Raw genomic sequence first — 21,547 nt, 5'->3', positions numbered from 1 at the left:
GCCCCCCGAGGGGAGGGGGCCCGGGCCGCCCCCGGCCCCGAGCTTCCCCGTGCGCGGCCGGGGGCTCGCCGCGTGTTTTAAATACCTCTTTTCCCGTGACGTTAAATATTTTCCTCGCCCCAAAGAGACAAAGCTGTGGGCTGCAAATGCGCGGTGCTCGCTCCCCGGCAAGTCTTCGGGTGGTTGCCTGGGCCCCGGCCTCAGCCCCTCGGCACAGCAACGCCAGTGAGGCAGCGGTAGCCTTCGGTAGCCTTCGGTATTCCAGCCAAATGCCACAGAGGAAAAAGACAAATGGCATTCGGACAGCAAAAATAACGTACTGAGGCTGCTTCACTGGGCAAAGCTTTGGTTTTGGTGCGTGCGTTGCTCACACATCTCCCATCGGTTCCATTAGTGGGCATGCATTCCCCACCAACCTTGGGAAAAGGTACGCCGCCGATTTGCTACCAAGATAAAATCCCGAGACGGCTTTTGTTAATTAACATCCACACAAGCTTACACCTCGTGCTCTTCACTGCATTACAGACAACTTCAGGAAAATATCTGGCAGCTTTCCATATGCCGTACCCTACAAACAACTAAATACTGGGCCACAGGAAATGCTCCCTAGGTTCTGGAGAAAACCACTGCAGCTCATGAGCATAGCATGCATTCACAGATTTTCTTGCTTACCAAGTTTTGAGAGTGATTTAATTACGTTTGAAACTGAGTTTTTCTGACGAACAAAATTAGATTCAAACTTTAAGTCTTAATATGTAAAACACCAGCTGCAGTAGGCCAGTAAGACCTGTACACACATGATGTGGAGGAGCTCCAGAGGCCTCGGCCATCCTCGGTCACTCCCTTGACCCCAAATTTCCCCTCACATCTGGGCTGCCACCCTCCCTGGCCGAGGCATGGCCCGGATACGAGGAAGGAGCTCCAGCCAAGCAGAACACCAGTGATTTCCTGGGTAAAACCCTGCACAGGCACCACAGCACTGACCTTGCTGATGCTATCAGGGGGTCAGCTGTGCCACCAGCAGATGTGTGCCTAAAGCAAAGGGCAGGCATTTGATGGCTGAAGGAGAACACTGAAAGGATTCAAAATATCTCGTAGGTGAACTGTGCTTTTTCTGAAAGAAACTACTTCAAGCGGAGCAAACATACCAAGTCCTAACCTCCCTCGACTGTGACCTTCATACCTGCAGACTCCCCACCTGCTCTAACAGCAAATCAGCTTCCTGCCTGCCTACCCGTGCGTTAGGCTGTCTAAATCAGCTCCCTAATGAGTAACAACTTGCTGTATGGCAGCTAGCTGTACTTAACTGGTAGCAAGTTCCTCTTTAGATGCCATTTTTGGGAAGTTTTTGTTACTTGGATATTTTCCTTTAGCAATTAGAATAATATTAGAAAGTACATGCTAGCCAGAGTAAGGACCAAATCCCATAAAGAAGTGGACTACCCACGTTTGATTTGCAGTACTGCATTCTCCCATGAGTATTACCTATGGAAACAAAAGAAAATTCAACATCATTGTGTTTTCTGTGCTGCTTCACACAGAGTTTTCCTCGTGTTCTCTATGGTCTTAAATGTTAGTTTAAGCATTTAAATGACTCCTCTCTGCAGTAGGCACACAGGAAATGGCTCAGTGAAAAGCTGCCAATAGTTGAGTCTATAAACACAGTTTGATCCGTATCTTAGAAAACTGTTTCCATTCCAAACTGTGGTTACAAAGCACTTTTTCTTGTTGGCAGATGGATTTATTTTTTTTTAAATCCCTATGCATCCTGTATTTGCCCAACAGAGTTGGCACTGATCACAGAAAAAAAACCTGCGGATAAAATAACATTAAGGATCTGGCTGGAACTAACTTGAGCCAGCGGAGTAAGAGTCAAAGCCGAGCTTTTGTTTTCAGCTCAGCCTGTTTTGTTCAGGAGGAGCTGTAAAGCGCACAGTGCAGAACGTGATTTGCTTTACCAGGCTTTCTGCAAAATGCAGAAGTGACTTCAACAGAATGGGAATAGAAGAGACTTACTAGGAGACTGACAAATATTTAGGACTGGTTAAATACAGTATGACTTTAAACAAATAGCAAGCAGTATTTTCCTGTACATGAGAAATGTTTTTACAAGTTTTTTTTTCATCACCAGACCAAGATTTTGCCTATTTATTACTTAATCTTTTGTGAGTTGAGGACATGAGAACTGTAAACGGTCGCAAAAGCAAAAAGGTCGAATTCAAGTTGGAAAGGAACCACACTGGTGAGGAGGATGTCCCTGGTGAAGAAGCTGACACGTAGGTGGCAATGTTTGGGCACTGATATGTCCGAAAGATGACATGATGCAAATAAATAGCTCCTAATAAAAGACTGACAAATAACTTCTACAACCTCCCTGGCAGCTTCAGAGATCAGCTCTGCCTCAGCAAACACCTTTAAGTGTCCGTGCTTTCCTAAGTACACAGGCTTCCATTTCTACACGGGCTCAGTGGCTGGTTTTGCACTGCTCTGGTATGATTTTGGAAAATTCCGTCTCATAGCATGTAAGCTGTCCTCAGGTGTACCTGAACTGAAAGTTAAAGATTAACTTAGGATGTAACTGTGCAAAGATACACTTAACTTTACTTCAGTGGGATTCATTCACGTGAATAAAAGTGTCTGGAAACAGGCGTGAGTCCCCTTTTCATTAAAGCCTAGCAAATCAGTATCTTTCTTCTCTCAAAATCTGTCACAGGCAGGGGGATAAAGCGAAAATCATACGAGTAAAGTGGAGCTGATGACAGCTGGGAACCGGACGCAGTTGAATGACCCAATAAAATCTTTGAGCACTCTTGTTATTGAGAGCGTCTGCCTTGCTGACATCCAAACGGACTGAAACTGGAGTCTCATGAAATTCTATCGGCCACACCTGCCAGCTAATGGCAGTGTGCATTATCTCCAGCCCGCCGAGCGACTGATCTCTTGCGTATGCAGACACCACTCCAGCCACCCACATCTTTGTTACCCCCAGACCCTATTCTGAATGGGCCAGACGAGGCACCCCAGTGGCTCCAACAGTTTGTAATACAGCTGTTTATCTTCTTGCAAAGACAAACCAATGGGAGAATAAGCCATTTGTATTCCAGACCTAAGGAGGCTGCTAGACAAGAGGCCGGACAAAACCGAAGGTGTTCATTACCAAAATGGCTCCACCATCAACTCCCTGGTCTCTGGCCCCATTTGCAGTTGAGGTCGCACTATTTAAAAGCAAATCTTACAGACTTTTAGAGCAGCGAAGTGTTTGGCTCAGACCAGTGACTCCTTTCTCCAGCACATCCTTGCCAAAAGCCCCCTTAATCCAAAACTGCTCTAAGAAGCACTGCTGTTGAGACTTATGCTCGGTGCAGGTTTTGGACAGCAGCCATGAACTCCTGGACACTCCCAAGAGGCACGTGGTGTGACAGCCCACCCTAGGATGTTCATACAGCTGCCAATGGTCTACTTGCTCTGTTAAGCTGAATTTAAAATTAAACAGGAGAGAATTTAAAAAAATGTCTAAGGTAAGTATAGATTCAAATGAGCAGTGCGATGGAAATACTTCTGTTCATAACTAAGTTAGGCAGCAAGTGTACTCATGGCTCTGCCTTCTGTGCTTTGTTTAAGCAGAAATAAGACAGTAGCTCATGCTCTTTTTGGTATCTTGTACTTAGCTTTTTAAGTTGGTGTTTGTCTTTTTAAGGAATGCAAGCTAACATCCCAATGAGCTTTTCAAACCATGCTGCTGAACTTCAGCGCTGTCATTACCACCTCTGATTGCAATCTTACAGCATGAGAGTGCTATTGTAGGATGCCAGCCTCCCTACAGATATGCTAAAAATACCAAAGTATTTTGGCTACCAAGAAGCCAAAGCATTACCCACACAGTAAAAATAGTTGGTATAATGACCATCATTACCATTACCTCCTCCTAACATGGAGACAAAAACAACAGATCAGTGACACTCCACCTTGGCTGAAGTGAACGTAAACACCACAAACAAGAACGTAATATGTTTAGGCAAAAGAACAACAGATTCAAATCTATGCTTAAAACATTAGAAGATCCTCTTCAAAGGAACTGAAAATACTAAATATCCTTTCTCTGCCTACTCTGTCCTACCTGCTTCTGGTCAGGACCATATTTACAAGTCACGAGAAGCATTTTCCTGCTATTTCTGCCCAAGGAGGACAAGAAAGAGCAGGATTCTCACCAGTGTGCCTGTGGTCTTTCTCCTCAGCCTTGTGACTGCACAAAGTCATTGCCTTCATCCCGTTTCTCTCTGTATTTGCCTATTAGCCCAAATTTAGAAACTCATCTTGTAACTAGCTGGAGCCATGGAGTTTTTGAGCTGTGTCCTGTAGCAGTGCCTGTCAGCGTTGTCGGAACATGAGACCGGCTGGCAGACCCTCGGCACAGCCACTGTTCTTCCTGCCAGCCTACACAGTGAAGTCCATCAGATGTTGCCAGGTGCACCTACCTCAAATCCTCTTATGCATAGGGTCCTAAAAATTCCTCCATATGCAATATGTATTTAATTAAAAATCCTGCAAAACTTAAACACTGTAAGAAAAATATTTTGAATGGTTTCCAATTACCTATTAACAGCCAACAGTGCGTCAGATTGGGAAAATGCATTTAATGAACGTGTTCTGAGGAGACTCCACTTCCTTAAAGTTCCTTTCTTTCATTTCTGCCATTAGGAATGGGAATTTTTCTTTAATCGTCAGCCTCAGAACTCTGAGTTTCAAGACCGAGCAAAGTGTAAAGGACCCAAATGCTGTAGAAGGATAGGCAATATTTAAAAAGAAAAATTGAAAGGTCCTTAAATTGGAACACTGATCCTTTTTAAGAACTGAATATACTGTGCTGTGCTCAAAGTACTTAAGATAATCACAAGATACACACACAGATGTGTGGTCTTCAATTTTAAGCAACTGATGCTGTTTCTGTAGGCAAATTCTGCAAATGGCTTTCACATATTGAAGGCACCTAGTCTATTTTTCTCTTAAGTTAAATACTTTTATTATTCAAATAACTTTATGTATTTGCATGTATGATCGTTTCACAATAGCTACCCTGTATGTTGCGAAGCCAAAAAATTAATTAAAAAAAAGCCAGAGAAACCCAGAGTACCACCTCAAGCTGCTGCACGATCTGCAGAGTTTTATATGTGAACCATTCTCTTCTGTCTCTTCACTGTGTGTGCGGCAAAGGGAGCAGTCAGAGAAGCTGTTAGTAAGAAACTATTACAATGAAGTCTGTGCATGCATTAACGTGCTCACGCCTAGTTGTTTGCAGAATGTGAACAGCACCGCTTCAGTAGGGTGACTGAAAACTAAAAAAGCATTCTTGTCTGCCTGTGCAGATGAACCCTGGGTCTGGGTGGTGGGCTTGTTTTTTCTTTTTTTTTAATCTCCTGGAGTGTACCTACCAAGTGGAACAGAGAAAAATCAGTGTTTCACAGGAGAAAAAAATCTTTCCTGTTTAGGCCAGCCACGGTGAAGCACATGTTTTGACCTGATGGGCTTTCTTGACTTGTAAAGAACAATCCAGCAAAGAAGACTAGTACTTGATCCGACCGGCTGATGCAGGGAAATTCCCTCATTTGCAAACTTGCCAGGGTTGCTGCTTACCTTCTGCTGACAGCTAGCTCCCAGCTCTCCTTCATTCCTGTGATAACATGGGAAGGCAAAAGCGCAGCAGCTGATGGGGAAGCAGCACGGTCAAGTTTCTTTTGTTGGTGTCCATTATAATGATTACTCACCCCAGGAAGACACAACAGAATCCAAGAAAAGAAAGGTGAAAAAATACATTTGTGCTCCCTCAATCATAAATCTCCTTGTTTGCTCATATTCATACCAATCTAGTTATAAGTATCTCAAGCTTCATGGTGCTACTAGCATCTCAACGGCCTAACCAGTCACGTGGTTAGGAAACATTTCCAAAAATGTAAACCAAACGTTAGTCAGCTATTGTGTCCAGTCACATCTCATGTGATGCATCAGTGTAACGGTCTGCTAGCGTTCTGTGCTTCCTCACTGGTCTCACTTGTAGAAGACTGTCCCACCCCTTTCAATGTGCTGCCATGGTTTGTTTGGCTATTTTTAGACTCAAATTCTGTTTTGGATTAAACGCTGTGAAATTTCACTGACTCAAAGTGCGCTGCAAGACCCAATTCAGAACAACACCTCAGTGTGGCCCCTTCTCTAGACCACAGGCTCTTACCTCCTGCCACTAACATCATCGCCAAATGTGGACGTTGCACTTTGTCCAAATTCAGCTCGGTGCTTGACTTCTTTAGCTTCACCCACTGCCACTACTAAAAAAAGGCTCCCGGGATGGAAGTGCTGACAGCCGCCCCTGCCCCTGATCCCAAGCAGTAGGCACCCTATGGCTCTAAGCACATCTTAAATGCCACCTTATCTTTCCTGATGTGAAGCGTGCATTACAGCATGACATGTACAATAAGTGCTGCCAGAACGAGGAGCGGGCTTTGAGTAAACACAGAATTATCACTAACAACAGCAACAAAACAGCAACCAGGAGGGGAAACTAGATGTCAGTCATTAGTCTATTAATAGCATTTGAGGAAAAGACAGTACATAGTAACTGTTTAAGAGTATGTAAGAATCAAACAACATATTAAATATATACTAAGCTGTGTTAACAATTCGTGCACTCGGCTGCGAGGCGCAGGCTCGCCGTTCGGTCTGCGGTTACGAGTCAGTGGTCACTGCCAGGCAGAAAGTACACAAGCACTGACTGATGGGGTGGCCAGCCCAGGTGCTGTCCGGGCACTGCTAGGACGCAGGACAAACGCCGAGCCAGCAGAGAGAACTCTCGACACAGCTGGCTACAGCCAGGAATACCTGCAGTACAACTGTAATCACAAAACCCATGTCTCTTGTGGTGCACAGCAATATTATATATATAAACGATAGCGTGATATTCTTGTAAAACGTGTTGCACAGAGCGAGATGCATTTGGCTTTCATTTGCTGCTGTGTTGTGGTGCCCATGACGTGGCCCTGCGTGGCATCTGCTCCTACCCCGCACAGCCTGTGGCAGTCCTGCAGGAGGAGGCGGCACTGGACGCTGGCACACTGTCAGTCAGTCCCACACGGGTTCCTCTGGGATTCCAAGAGTATTACCTGGACAATGAAATAGATATTTAAATGCAATTTAATCTTTCAAATAATTTAAAAACAATTTGCTTTTCACTTTGAAATATTTTCTGAGTGAGAGCGAAAAATCCATGCACCTCAGCTCATTTCAAGTGCCGGGGAAGGCTACAAAGGCTTCTGTGCTTTCTGTAGTGGGCCCTCACAGCGAGGGTGCTCTTCAGATGAGGTCTGTTATTGAGAAGTGTGAGCTGCTGAAAATATTCAAAATATTTACATTCTTTAGTGGATAGAAGCACTACTTTATCCTAATCTCCTCCCTAATTACTTTGAGTCTCCAGCCACGCCACAGCGTAATCTGGGTAACGCCTGCCCAGACTCTCAGCGCTGCGGTACAGCACAGCACTGGCGATGCTCACAGACCCTGTGTGTCTACTGCATTACATCCGTATTTCAAATTAGGTTATTCCTTGTTTAATCCCCCCCCCAGCCTTTCTTTTCATCACTAAAACTCATTTCCTAAATGCCATATTCTTCTGCAGAAGGAAAAGACTTTGCAGTACGTAAAAAATAAGCATTTAAAATTAAACTTCTGGTTTGTTTTTCTTTTACACTTATCTGTAAGATCTAAAAATGTCTGGTTGCTTTTTCCTTTTAATCTATTCTTAGAAGGGTTTAACTTTGTATGTTTCCAAACACTGGTTTCATGCTCTGAAACATCATATGCAAGGTCATTTTCAGTGTTCTTCCAGCTTTGTCTGGCAGATTCCCTTGTTTATATAGAAAAGAAACACAGCTAAACAGGATATACCAAGTGTAAAAACAGAATTTGCATGGGAGGGAGGAGGGCAGAGGGAAGTCTGAAACTAAAATTACTCCCAACTCATTTTTTGAAACGGTGTTTCCAAGGTGACAGAAAAGCCTTTATGGTGAGGTTGCTCATTTATCTTGAACAGTTGCCAGCATTTTGATCTAACTTTTACTTCTGAAGACCTAAAATTACCTCTCTCCTCCTCAAAAAAATCACCAACCAAACACAACAAAAGAGATTTTAACCACACGGAGGCTTCTAACTTTACGAACAACAACAAAGAAAACACAGGTCCCATTGTAAAGCCTCCAGTTTTAGCATCCTTTGGAACAGGTCTCTCTACCCAGCCCATTCTGATCATGGGATCATGCGTGTGGTTTATCAGGTATCAGGGGCCAAACTACGTGATCAGACCCCATTACGCCTTTGCAGCCCTTCTGAGCTGACATGGCGTGTCCTTCCGTGACAGACAGGACCCCGTCTGGGCAGCTACTGGCAGGTCAAAGCCTGCAGGCCTTGGAAGGAAAATTTTGGAGACACACACACACGGCGTCTATGGCAGCATGTAGCCATGAGTACTTAAATACACAAATCTACCTGGTGAAATGCTTCTTCAGATCTTCATACATGTTCGCTATCAAATATTTAAGGGAAAAACAATAACTTTAAAAAAGCACCAAAGAATCCCTCTATAAAACATCCCCAAGCTGACGAAGCATTTAAGCAACACTGCTGGAGCCATACAGCTGGCACCTTACCAACTAGAGCATCAAGTCTCAGAGCTGCAAGACCTCTAAAGTGTTAGCACCTTGTCTTAGGATTCAAAGTGCTCTTTCCTACAGCATGTTCCTTCTTTAATGACAGAAACCGCAAGGTTCATCTCCTTTCCCAGTCCTGCCCTTCCTCCTACTTACATCCTGCTCTCACAGAAAACACTCTAAAAACCTATTAGCAGGCATCTTTCCCCTTTACCCCCAGCTTTACCTCCTTTCTCCCTCTTTACTTCATTCTCCTCACTTACTACATCATAGCTGAGTTTGCTGCTCAGTTTTGGGACGAGTACCAGAACAGAGCTCCACCGATCTGTTTGCCTGAAGTGGGTTTTCACCAGCTCTAGACGTCTTTCCCTCTGCAGACCCCATGCATCAATTTCTCTGGCCACAGAAGGGTTCTGACAGCAATGCTTGCCAGGGCCCTGGGTTTTGCCACTGCAGAGGAGCAGAGCCCTGTCTCGCTGCCTGCTCTTGGGTAGAAGAGGCACAAGCTGTGGTGCTGCTGCTCCTGGCACTCCCTTTTCCCCCAGTACCGGACAGGGTCTTCTGGCCCCTGCCTCAGGGCACGTGCTAAAATGTGCTTATCTGTCATTTTGATTGCCAGTTAAAGCAGCTTCAGGACCAACATGTGAACGGAGGCAGGCTTACAGCAGCTGCTCACTTCGATTCGGTGCGCACAAGCAGGCAGCACGTGCCGTTGCACCGCCTGCCCTCGCACCCTCTGCCCGCCGAGTCAGCAACCAGCCCGTGGCTCATGAAGGCATTCGGTCTGCACCGGCTCTTCTGTCCCACACACCCTTGGAGAAGGACAACAGAGGTTATGGGGGGACGTGAAGGACTGCTCACTAAGGAGCCGCTTCCTTCACTTCTGACAGACATGAGCCCCACCACTCCCACTGCTCAAAGCCACGACTGCTCTTACCTCAGAGACAGGCACAGATGGGAGGAGAACCTTTTGTTTCCAGCTATCGGGGTCTCTTTCAGACCTGGCTGATTCTCAGTTTTCACCATTAAGACGTCAGCATACTGTAGCCATTAGAGACAGGACACTGCTGCCAGGGAAGAGTCAGCAACAAAGGAAATATCGGCTTCTTGTGCACAGGCAAAAGCAGCAGTGATGCCAGCTGCTGCTGCGTGAGTCCTGCTCGTGCTCTGCAGGAAAGCGAAACGGAGCGTACGAAGAAGAGGATGCAAATGCACAGTCACTCCGTCACTCTCCCTGACTGTCTCCCATCGCCGATGACACGCAAGACATCCGCTCTCCCTGCTTCTGTAATTCAGGGAACTCCCCAGAAGGCCCTTGTCAAATTCCTTGTCATTCGCTGTGTCCTGTGGGCATGCAGTATTTAGGAAGCCTACCAGGAAAGGTACCCAAAGCATCAATTAAAAGGTGAGTGATGGACCCTTATCAGACCATTTCCACTTCTAAGCAAGCAGTGCGGGGTCATTTGTCTAATGAGAAGCACGCCGAATGCGGCCTCTGTATTTCTCCAGGAAAAACACATCCATCCTCTGCCTGGAAATAGGTGACACAGGGAGGGAAGCTCCGAAGACTTTTAGCCCAGTCAGCAGGGGTGAGCCCCATCGTACCAACGCAGCCATGGCAATGCAAATCGGTGCATCTCAGGCACTGTTGGGATGCCTTTCATACTGGCCTGCACTCTCCCTGCCAGATTTGCATACAACATGGATAGTTTTGAAATACATTCACAAGTGTTACCTGAAGCAGAGTTTTTCTTTGCCTGCCAGCAAAGAGCATCTGGAAATGATCAATCTCTCTCTCCACCTTGCCCAAACGTCCTCAGGGAGAAATTCATCTTTTAAGACAACTATATTGCAATGAAAAAATGTTTTTGTAAGCTTGCTAAATTCAGATGCTAGTAAGTTTTCTAGAGAAGAAAGCATAGGGAGGAGAAAGGGATCCATTCTTTCAAGGAGTAAAAAAAAAAACAAACAAATTACTTTCCTTACTCTACTGTGAGATGTATAACAAGGCTTCAGTCCCTATCAAGAATTAGATGATCAGTGCTATGGCCCCGGCAGCATAAATTCACATGTGATTTACTTCATACACAAAGATTTTCCACTGCCTGTGGTGGGATTCATGCATAGCTGAGCTCCACAGACATGTCAAGTGCTGCAGCAACAAATGCTGCATCTCTAAGGAGAAGTGTTACCAGTCTGGGTACAAGGAAGCAAGGATAAGTGCTTAAACTCTAGTTCTCTTTCTCCAGCATTCCCTGTGCTTAATTAACATCAGAACCATTAATAGGAAAAGAAAAAAACCAACGACGCCAACAATAACAACAACAAAAAACCCCACACCACAATCTAAAGCATGGAAAAAGCTAAGTTTAGAAGTCAGTATTGGCATGCTACCAAAAGCACAAGCCTTGAATCCAATCTGCATACAGTCGTGTTTGCCCCAGCAAGGCTAATTTTGGGCAAGGAGGCGTGTCCCAGAGACAGGGCTGCTCACAGGGGCTGACTGTGGCAGCAGAAGCATTCTGGTTTGGGTCAGGAGCGTGCTTTTGAAGTGACTCTCCCCATCGTCCTGGCAGATCATGCTTTGGTTTCAGAGTGCACCAGCTGGATTCCTTTCGGATGAAACCCAAACCAGAAGATGCAGTGCAGGAGTGCATTTAACGCCCTCCAGCTGCTGCTGGGTGGCGAGGCTATGGGAGCAGAGCAGAGCTAGCCTGCAGCACTGACTGTTTCACATTATGGATACTCTCCCATTGTGCCAAATGATTTACTGAAGTAAATGTAGCCACAGACTGAAAAGCATCATTGTAGCATGATATCAGAAATAGAATTAAAGTGGTTATACCACATATAGCTTCCCAGCAACCCTACAGTATTGACAAGGAGGGTCAGTAAACCTGCTTATTTTGCAATAAAAACAGAAGAGCTACTTATTCAACAATTAAAACTCATATGCAATATAACTGAGGAAACCAAACAGCTTTTTAAGACGGAATTGACCTTCTGAAATGGATTAGCAAGCGCCAGGAGAGCCAATTTCCCAACAGCTTTTCTCTCTGGTCCTAAATGTTCAAGTGTTATATCCCAGTCTGGCATACAAACACAGCACTGATGGAAAATTGTAGAGAGTTTCCTGGGAATTAGTGCTACACGTTACTAAATGTGATAGCTTTTCAGGATAATTTCTGTGGAACACTATTTAAATGTGGGACTTCTGCAGAATGAGAAGGAAAAACAAAAAACAAGGTCTGCAAAATATTCCCATCATAAAAATGACTTTCATTTAAGGCATGTTACCTACCGAAGGCTGAATTTCAGAGCTATCAGTGAAGACACCTGTGTTGCACCCTGCAGAAGACAGCGAAGGCATGCATGGAGCTGTAGTTCAAGTGGAACTTCCACCTACCATGGGACACATTCAGCTCATGGCAACCTGTGCCTTTTAAGCCCATCATATTAGGTATTTCCACAGCAAACAAGATCATTAACTTCCAGTATAGAGCCAAAATCCAGTGAAATATTAAATGAGGTCTTTTAATTAAAAAACTGAATACATACAGTGGGTCAGTTCCAACCTCTAGGACCTCCATTTCATCAGCAACACAGTTGTCAGCAGAAGCCTGCTCCAAGGGAACGTGGTTGCAGTGCATTACCAGGTTGTTTTGACCAGACAAAATGCCCTCAGAAATTGCTAAAATTCTGTCATTGAGCTTAGAATTGGTTCATTGACATAAATAATGTTTTTCTCCCGGCTGTGCCGCAAGCAGAGAACCAAGCGAAACCCGAGATAAATCACATTTGGTAGCTCTGAATATGTCATCCTGAGCCACGTACCCCTGTGCTTACACAGGAGGCCTTGCTCTGAGCAAACACAAGACTATAAACCCCAGAGCTGAGTGAGAGGGTTATATGATTCCCCAAAACGGAGAAGAAGGGTGTCAACCACCCCCTTATTCAATGCATGTTTTTGCTGATTCCTACAGATTCATTAAAGTACTGACTTGCCAAAACCGAAAGACGTGCTGGTGGTGCTCACTGCACTGCTGCCTTCCATGGAAGCATTGTTTTCCAGCGGAGACGTCTGCCAGGAATGGCGTGGGTACGGCTGGCCTGGCCTGGGGCGGGCGGATGGGCTGGATGGCCTTTGCGAAGGCACATGACAGCTTTATTTTTGTAATTTCTATGAAAGAAGAGAAAAAATATCTGTAAAACTGCTGCCTAATACTCAAGTTACAAGCATGCCTGTTTTCCTAATAAAACAAGAAGCTTACGATTGCATGGGAAATTAGGCAAATAAAACTTTCAAAAGCCAATTCCTCCTCACTTTCTTATTCCCAAGAAATCAGCTTTTTGAGTGGTCTTGAATTTAATCCAACCATTACTATTCCAATTACAGGATGATAAAATCCCTGTTCTTGGTCTTTTTTTTCTAACCCAGAAACTTTGAAACCCATGAATTCGTTTGCCTTCAGTAGAAGTTTGGTACGGTTTTAACCATTTATTATTTTGATACTGATTTTCACTGCTTTGTTGCAGACAAACATACCTGGCTAAAATCATTTCCCAAATAACTGCAGTTTGAAAAGCCTTTGTTGCACAAAAACAATCTAGAGCAAGGTATCAAGAAAGCAAACAAAACAGATGTGCACGCTTTCAAGAGACACTTAATTCAGGCTGAATCAAAGAAAACCAGGCTCTACAGCATAAAGTAGTACTGCTAAGTGAACGAAAGCGCCCTCTACTGGATACATACCTATACAGATACTTCGCAAATTTTCAGTTTGAAAGATGTAAACAGCATTTCATTACAATGTCAAAGATCATGAAGACGTAGCTTATTGAAGCTGTCTCAGAGATACAGCACATTTACGACCATCCCAGAGGTGGGCACCAAGGCTCCTTTGAGACCATGCCACTTACAAGTCACTAACAGCAAGTACAAACTTGGACCTTGTATAAAAATCAGGATGCCAAACTATTAAACAGTATGTTTACAAACAACCTTTTGCCATCACCCCTGTTACAGCTACATTAAGTACTATTAGTCTTTGAAACGTTTCAGACATATATAAAGCTCTCAGTTAGTCTCACAATATACATTAGGATTTATCAATCCTAAGGAAGGGATTTGTGCATTTGTTTTAGAAATCTTATCATACCAGACAGGGATACTTTCTCTAGACCAGAAGCCTAACCGAGAGAACTTTGGTTGTTTTTTTTTGAACCTTCTTTATCTCTTTATTAAGTAACAGTGTTCCTTCCTACAAAAGGGATGAACTAAGTCTCTCACAGCACCAGGGCTGGTTCCTCAAGCATCTCTTATCACAGTGTGTTGGAGAAGTTTAACAAAACTGGCCCATGTTTTGCTTCCCAACTAAAAGGCTCATGATAACTCTCACTAGGAGCCTGCTGCCGGGGGGTGTTGTTTGGTTGGTTTGTTTTGAGGAGAGGATGTTAATCCTCTCCTGATGAACCCTGTGGTTTAGCTTTCACTCCCCATTATACTTTCCTGGGGTTACTCTGTGTTAATCCATTCTGTATTTCTTTTTCTATCAATCCATCTACAGCCAAAACAGACAGTTGGAGAAGTTGAGCAAAGGGATGGCAAATCAACGTTTGCACCCAGGAATAAGCTCACCTTGTCAGAAGGCAGCACAACACAGAGCACTTGTGTTGGTGCTCACAGCCGCAGCAGAGCAAAGGTGTGATTTATCTTTTGAAACTACCAAGATGAAAGCATTCTAAAGATGAAGAGCACTTCATCTTCTAAATGAAGAGCACTGATAAAAGTATTCGATAAGGATCAAAAATGCTTATCTCCATTCATTGAATTCATTGCATTCTTCTGTCAATCCAGCTCCACAGGTCCTGGCTTCCCTGAAAATTCCTGATTTTTCAGAGGTGCCCTGAAGAAAATAGTTCAAAGGAACCAGAGCATAAACCCATTCCAATCTCTAATGCAACTCCCCCCTCCAAGTCCAACTGATCTAAGTCTACATGTCTATCAACGACAAATTCAGTGCACTCGTACGAATACTCCCTTGGACCTGTGATACCTCAGGGACTCTATTGTGATCTAGTTCTTACTCATGTTGAATCTCTGTTCCTCTGTTATTCCCACTATTTCTTGGTTCCTAATTATATGACTTCACAAGCTCTGATAAATAGTCCACTGCTACCAGACGGTTTGTCTCAAGAAGAAAATAATTCACTGAGATTCCGGCGTCCCACTGGAAGCCTCATGTACAACAAAAGCATGGCATTTCTCTCAGCAATTTTCTGTATTTTGCAACCACCTGCTATACAGAAATACCGCTTACATTTCCATTTTGAAAGTTCAACAAGCCCAAAGAATGTCTAGCTACTCTCTGCCTGTTTCCATTTTGAAAGTTTGACAAGCCCACAGAACGCCTAGCTACTCTCTGCCTCTTGTTGCATCACCCTTTAAATTTGACCTTAGTCAATGCACCCAGAAAATGCCTTTGGCAGTAACGGAGTGAGTTAGATTCCTTAACAAGGTGCCTCCATTTGCCAAGGTGTTTTCTGAAAACATCCCAGTCAAGTCCTCTTTTTGAGAAGTCTTTTTGTCTGCAATATTAGCCTGAAACATGCTTTCAAGACAGTCCTGTGTCATTCGCACATCAAACCTACACCCAAACCAAAAGCACAAGCGTCTGTGTCCAGCAGTAAAAGGGTTGTGGAAAAACCAGCAAGCTAAGTCAGAAACGGTCACAAGAGCCTTTCAAGCCTGAAAAGAAAACCCAGATGATATCCTGCTGGTGACTGAAAGCATTACATCTTTTCATCCAAATTCTGCCAAGATTTTGCAAGATTAGCAAACCAGCAAATGAGCTTCCTGTCATCAGTGAAATAAGGGTCAGCCAGCTCCACACAGCTCCTGTTTCTCTCTGTTGATAAAAAAAATCCTCCTCCTTTGCTGATTACAGGTTCAAGATAAATTACTCTTTGTGGAACACACTGCATGTCCCCGGCTTCAATTTCAGATTGGCAGCCTGAAGCTTATCACAAACCATTTGTAAATGAATCAGTTCTTCGACAGTGTTCGCATGCATCGAGCCCTCGCAGCAGAACAACAAGCAGACTGACAGAGGGATGCCTTGCAGCAATCTCTCCATCAGCACTTCCCAGAGGACACGCTGCCTGCTACGAAAGCCATTATCCTAAACAGCTGTAGTTTTATACTGCCTTGAATATTTCTTCTCCAGATCATCCTGCCTGTCTCGGAGAGCTACATTATGTAGCTGCTATTATGCCAGCATCTGGAGGCAACATGTGTTCATTGCAAATAAATTGCCCTCCAGCCACCATTTTTCTACTCTTGACAATTTTTTTAGAGAATTCAAATCAAACTTGTAGGGACTTTTTACTGCCTTTTTTCCCTGTTACACATAATGATCATCATCACATTTGATTCATGGTAAAAACAATGCAAATGATGAGTTAATAGTGGGCTAATTTTCAAAGCCAATAATCCACATTTGTAAGCAGGGATGTATGTTCCCTGCCACTGTCTCCTCTTGAAAGACACTCTGGAATAAAGTGTTCTCTAGACATTTTTTGAACTGAGCTATCAGTTTAAGTTTAATAACTGTTCACTTATGCACTTCACAGATCCTGTCGCAGAGTAGCCAAATTTTCATTCTGAGCTGCCCAAAGCTAGCTTTGCTTTTCAGCTTCTCATCTTCCCCTCTTCAACTTTTGAATCAAATGGGAAAATCTTACTGCTCATTTCTTCACACTCGCCTGATCTGCTTCTCTCAAGCACTGTATCATTACCAAACTTTCCTGTTTTGTAAATCAGTGTCACTCCACCTAGTCACCCAAAAAGCACACAGAGGAAACAGTCCACTCTCCGCTGTAGGCTTTTCTGTACACCCAAGAACACTTCTGACTTGCTTCAGTAGCTGCAACTCCAGAGCTTCTCTGGACAGAAGCATCTCTACCAAAAATCCCTCCAGCAACAGCAGCAGTTCACCCAGGTAACTCCACCTCATTCAGGCTCTCAGCCTTGCTTCAGACGTCTTAAGAAAAAGACGAATAGTTGCTTTTGCCATGTGTCCTGAATAGGGATGCTGCCATGGTCACTGCTTACAATGGAGTTTCCCTGAATGTGTAAATAATACAATTAATCATTCTTCTCCCAGATTAGACATGCTGGTTTTCTCCTTGGAAACTGAGTATCAGATGGTGCTAGCTTCAAGACAACCGGACACCACGTATTTCGTATTATCTGAAAACAAAAGGCATGATTAGCATGGTAGCTTCCTGAGCTGCCACATAGAATAGCAGAGCACACAATGCAAGGACAAAAGCCTCCTTGGTCATGGCAATCGTGGGAATGCATCCTATTTCCAGAGGTAATGACATTAACCTCCAGCTGTAACGCTCTTCAAGTAGCATGTCAGTAGCAGACATTACTATTAGAAGTTTTTTGAATGGGGCAGTCCATTGAACCCTGTACTTACGTCAAATCCCTCAAATTTCAAGAAATTTTTCCACTCAACCCACATAAACCTGGAATAATTTTGGTACATAACAGGCAGATTTCTCCAAAAGTATCTTGCTAGACAAGGTAATCTGCAATTTGCTGGCTGGCCACAAGCTGAACCTTTGAGAAACTGACCTAATATCTGATTTTCGCATGTGAAAGGCAGTTTGCTATTATTTCCTACTCTTAGGTCTCTACATCAATTATAGTATAAATACATTTCCACTAACAAAGGAGCATAAACACTTTTTTTTTTTTCCCCTACTGCATTCTCTGAGGACTAGCACCTTCAAGCTAGCAACATCAGGACAGCAGATACAGAAAAAAAAACAGATCACAGTGAGCCTTTTCATTCAGAGAGGTCGTACTCAACGCTCAAACACTTGATCTCACACAGAAGCTAGCGAGCAGCTGCGTTAGCAGCTTATGACAATCTGAAGTGGATGATCTAAACCTGCATTACAAGCATGGGGACAGGTATTCCTTTAAGAGAACAGATATGCTTTAGATGGTAACTTTTAGATAAAGTTTCATGCACAATTACTAGGATATTGGGAAATTTACACTAGCATTCTAGGAAGAAATGAAGTATGGGCATACGAGTATAGTCCCTCAGCTGACCAAAATGCAGATATCTGCAGTTCCTGAACAGATGCACTGTGCTGGCTCCCCACCTAGTAAAAACTCCATTTCAGCAGAGGATAAACTGCTGCTGATAAACTGCTGTGAAGGGCTCTTGACTCCACCTGACACTCAGCAAGATCATTATTAGGGAGCGTTTCTCCTTGCAGCAATTATGAAAATAAAATATACCAGTGTTTACACTGATTGCTTAATTACCTAAATTTCAATCAGTAGGCCTAATCTCACTGTACACTTCCCAAGGTGCAGATGCTTTAGTTGACAGCAAACCTATGGTAACCCTCCCTTTCCCCCACAAGTTTGCTGTTACTTTTCCATGTACAGACCCAAAACTCCATGCGGCAGCACATCACAAATGCAACGTGCACTGCCTGTGATACTTTAAGAAGCTTAACTATTGTTAGTACTGAAGTCGATACAATTTGACAGCAAAGACTGCCACAGCTTTGCCTTAATATTTTTCATGTAAATACACAGTTGCTATTTTCAATTTTAGGAATAACACTTTAAATGCCTCGATACTTTTATCACTTAAGATTCATGTTTCACTGATGCAGATCATGTAACATCAAAATCAGTCATCCAATGTTAAACTCCATTTTTAGGTCCATGTTTCGGTTTGCAGTTGTGTATTTATTACAAACAAAACCCTGAGGAACCTGCTGAGACATTAGAGATACAGCAGCAAAAAGCATACAATGCGGAATCCATCCCTCCTATTCATCAAGCATGCAGTGCAATACTTACACCACAGATGTTTTCAAACGTAGATTTATTCCAGTGGCTTATTTACAGTCTTTACACAAATTCCAAAACAGCATTATTCAAACATATCACAGTACAATACTCAAAGAATTTTTAGTATATGCTCCTTTATGAAAGGCTTTGACGCAATGGAAAGATAGATCAAGAAAAGCTCACGTTACCAGGTTTCTCGATAAACAAAATACCAGGAAACCCTGTAACCTGCACAAGTACCCATCACAATGCTTTAAGACACCTCTTTTAAATAAACTGGTTTAAATTTTGTTTAGTAGCCGAGTTTCTATCACAACACTGTCCATTGAGTTTGTGCTTTCCAAAAGGCAAGCATACTGCTGAAATACGATTCCCCACCCAACAGGAGAGAGAAATTCCGTAAACATGTATTTGTTTCCCATTCCAGCAGAGGAATCCAAGTTCATTGAAATTCTCATTATAGTGAAATCAAGCATACTCTGCTTATACCTTCTTCCTCTTTGTGTGCTCCCCAGAGTCTAGTTTACGTTTCTTAGCAGAAGCTGGTTCGTCGTCTTTTTCATCATCTTTAAATAAAAAGACAGAATTAATCAAAGTCAGCAAAACCAGTATTTTTGTCTTAAACACCATCCTCATCCCAGAGCAACTGACTTAGCCACACCTGAGATGCCTGGAAAAGAGACACAGAAATATTAGCCAACAACATCCTCATTTTTGGAATGTGGACAACATGTGGTCAGAATAGGGTTGATTAGCTGTTTTAACTACCACAGATCATGGAGCATAACTAAGAAAAGGCCTTGTTATGCTAGTAGTTATGCTGTGCAGTACCTGCTTCTAAAAAATTATTATTTGAATAGATGTGATAAAAAGCTAGGAAATACATTTTAGAAGCAGAAAGTAAAGTCAAGGTAAATTAATAATTTATCTTTTTAGTTTCTGGGTGAAGCCTAAGAGAAAGGAAGCATGGAGGAAAAATAACAGCATATAGAACAAATAAAGCAAGACAAAGACAAAATAACAAAGGAACGCAGAGAATGAAAAAGTGCAAGAAAGCAAAAAGAACAAACTTTGTTTGCAAAAGGTTTGATGAAAACTTAACTGGTGAACCAAAACATTATTGTACATTCTGGAAGTCCAGAATTTCTTCTTCTGGTTTTGTTCTCCTGTTCGTCATTGGCTGTTCTCTTTCTCCATTAGTTTGTTGTTTTGTTTTATTTTTGTTAAATAAAATCATTCCTTCCATCTCTCAAATATTTCTTTCTGTATTTCCTAGATTACCATTAATGTTTGTACCATGATCAAAAGTGAAAAGGACAGTAAGTATTTTCTTCAGTAATCTGTCACTTGCATTTTATTTTTTTTTAATTTCCACCTTGGACCCCAAGCTTTGCCAACATAAAAATAATCTGACCTGCTGCTCAAATGCATCTGCATCTAGGGTTGAGACAGCAGTATGAAAAGAAGCTCTCACTCCTCTTTGTATTCCAGCAAGTCCTGAACCTGTCGGTCTCTCATAACTGCTGCCCTATAATGCCTTTTAATCATTCCCTGCTTCCACTAATGATAATGGAAGGGGATCAGAGAAATTCCTGATGGGTTCCAGGTTCAGGAACCCAGGTTCAGGTTCCATGTTCAGTTGGTTCCAGGAACACCAGAACAGACACACACTGAACTGGGTTACCATCACCGCAGCCAGTTACTACTCTGCCCTTGAGCAGCTGCAGATGTAGAAGAGGCCAGCAGAATTTCCTCTGAATTCGTCAGGAACAGCTCCAGTCACAAGCTACTCACAGAAACCACGTGCCGGCAATTCTGCTCTTTATGCACACGAATTTGAAGCACGTGTCTGTGCAAAGCACACCAGGTCTGCACAGGAAAGGAACAGATTACAAACTGTGCAAGAGCATCACTTGTTACGTGTTTACGACAGGAGATAGTACATCTTGAATAAGCCTCCAAGAACTTGCAAGTTGTAACCACTGAACCCTTCAGACATTAACAGTTTTAAACCATCTCCTGTCAATTCAGTCACTCAGTACTGTATGTAAAGCTGTGGTTTCACTTAATCTCTCTGTAACTATGTATTTATTAAGTTACCTTACGCTTCTGCAGACAGAGGGAATTTTTGCCAAGGCTTTCTGCACCCTGCATTAGGACAGTACCTTACGAGGAGGGCACTGAACACGGGCCGAAGGCCACCATCAGGGCAGGATCCCGGCCGCCCTGCAGACACCCTACCTGACTCGGGGGGCTCCTGCTCCTCCTCCGGTAAGAACTTGGCCTTGCCGGCCTGCCGGGGCGCATCGTCGCCGTTGTCCTCATAGATGTTGGACCACTTTATGGCCATGTCGACGGCGGGGGGCGGCGGGGGCTTCTTCTCGGGCGGGCTGTACGCCTCCGGCGGGGGCACGGCGTTGTTCCTCCACACCTTGAACTCCCGGGGGGGCTGCGGAGAGAACACAGCGCCCGGGGCTGCGGCGGGACCCATCCGGCCCCGCGCAGCCCCGGGCTCCCCGCCCGGCCCGGCCCGTACCTCCTCGGGCGCCCTGAGGACGCGGCTCTCCCAGTCGATCTGCTTGTTGAGCGGGTTGTAGAGGAAGGCGGGCGGCTGCGACACCTCACGGAACAGCTCGTCGGGCGGCGGCAGCCGCGGCCGGCTCCCCGGGCTGCCTTCCGCCGGCGCCGCGCCGGCCCCCGCCGGGCTCTCGTCGGCCGGGGCCTCGTCGGCCTCCGAGTCGGAGCTGGAGCTGCCGTAGGCCGCGAAGAAGCCCAGCGGGTCCCCTCCCTCCGCCGCCATGGCGGGGCCTGCGCCGCCGCACGGCCCGCACGGAAACCGGGCCCGCGCCCGGGGTTCCGGCCTGAGGCGGCGGGCGGCGGGCCCGGCCCTGACTGACTGCCTGACTGCCCGCCTGACTGACTGACTGCCCGCCCGCCCGCCTCCACCCCGCCGAACAGCGGGGCCGGCCCC

General features: G+C 44.4%; 1 protein-coding gene across 2 annotated transcripts; it reads right to left on the bottom strand.

The window, feature by feature from the left end:
* Nucleotides 1-6,645: 6,645 nt before the first annotated feature.
* On the bottom strand, nucleotides 6,646-21,428 carry C8H1orf52 (chromosome 8 C1orf52 homolog). Of its 2 annotated transcripts, none has more exons than XM_040565279.1 (4): nucleotides 21,113-21,428; nucleotides 20,818-21,025; nucleotides 19,066-19,142; nucleotides 6,646-7,148 (listed from the first exon to the last, which is right to left on the bottom strand). In XM_040565279.1, the coding sequence occupies exons 1-4, from the start codon at nucleotides 21,374-21,376 to the stop codon at nucleotides 7,104-7,106; spliced, it is 594 nt and encodes a 197-aa protein (XP_040421213.1). In that variant the 5' UTR covers nucleotides 21,377-21,428; the 3' UTR covers nucleotides 6,646-7,103. The 2 variants fall into 2 exon arrangements, with proteins under 2 accessions (XP_040421213.1, XP_040421214.1); XM_040565280.1 differs by lacking the exon at nucleotides 6,646-7,148 and adding an exon at nucleotides 12,196-12,867 and having other exon boundaries at nucleotides 21,113-21,426.
* Nucleotides 21,429-21,547: the final 119 nt, after the last annotated feature.

This window comes from Cygnus olor, chromosome 8, assembly GCF_009769625.2.
Source record: "Cygnus olor isolate bCygOlo1 chromosome 8, bCygOlo1.pri.v2, whole genome shotgun sequence".
Lineage (NCBI taxonomy): Eukaryota > Metazoa > Chordata > Aves > Anseriformes > Anatidae > Cygnus > Cygnus olor.
This window is presented reverse-complemented; position numbering and strand designations above follow the sequence as displayed.

Bases quoted from the DNA above. Each gene is read 5' to 3' on its own strand.
- C8H1orf52 (XM_040565279.1), bottom strand. From the start codon at position 21,376: ATGGCGGCGGAGGGAGGGGACCCGCTGGGCTTCTTCGCGGCCTACGGC. The intron at 21,026-21,112 runs GTACGGGCCGGG...TTCTCTCCGCAG, and splicing joins TCCTCAGGGCGCCCGAGGAG to CCCCCCCGGGAGTTCAAGGT. The intron at 7,149-19,065 runs GTATAAGCAGAG...TTCATTGTCCAG, and splicing joins AGCACACAAAGAGGAAGAAG to GTAATACTCTTGGAATCCCA.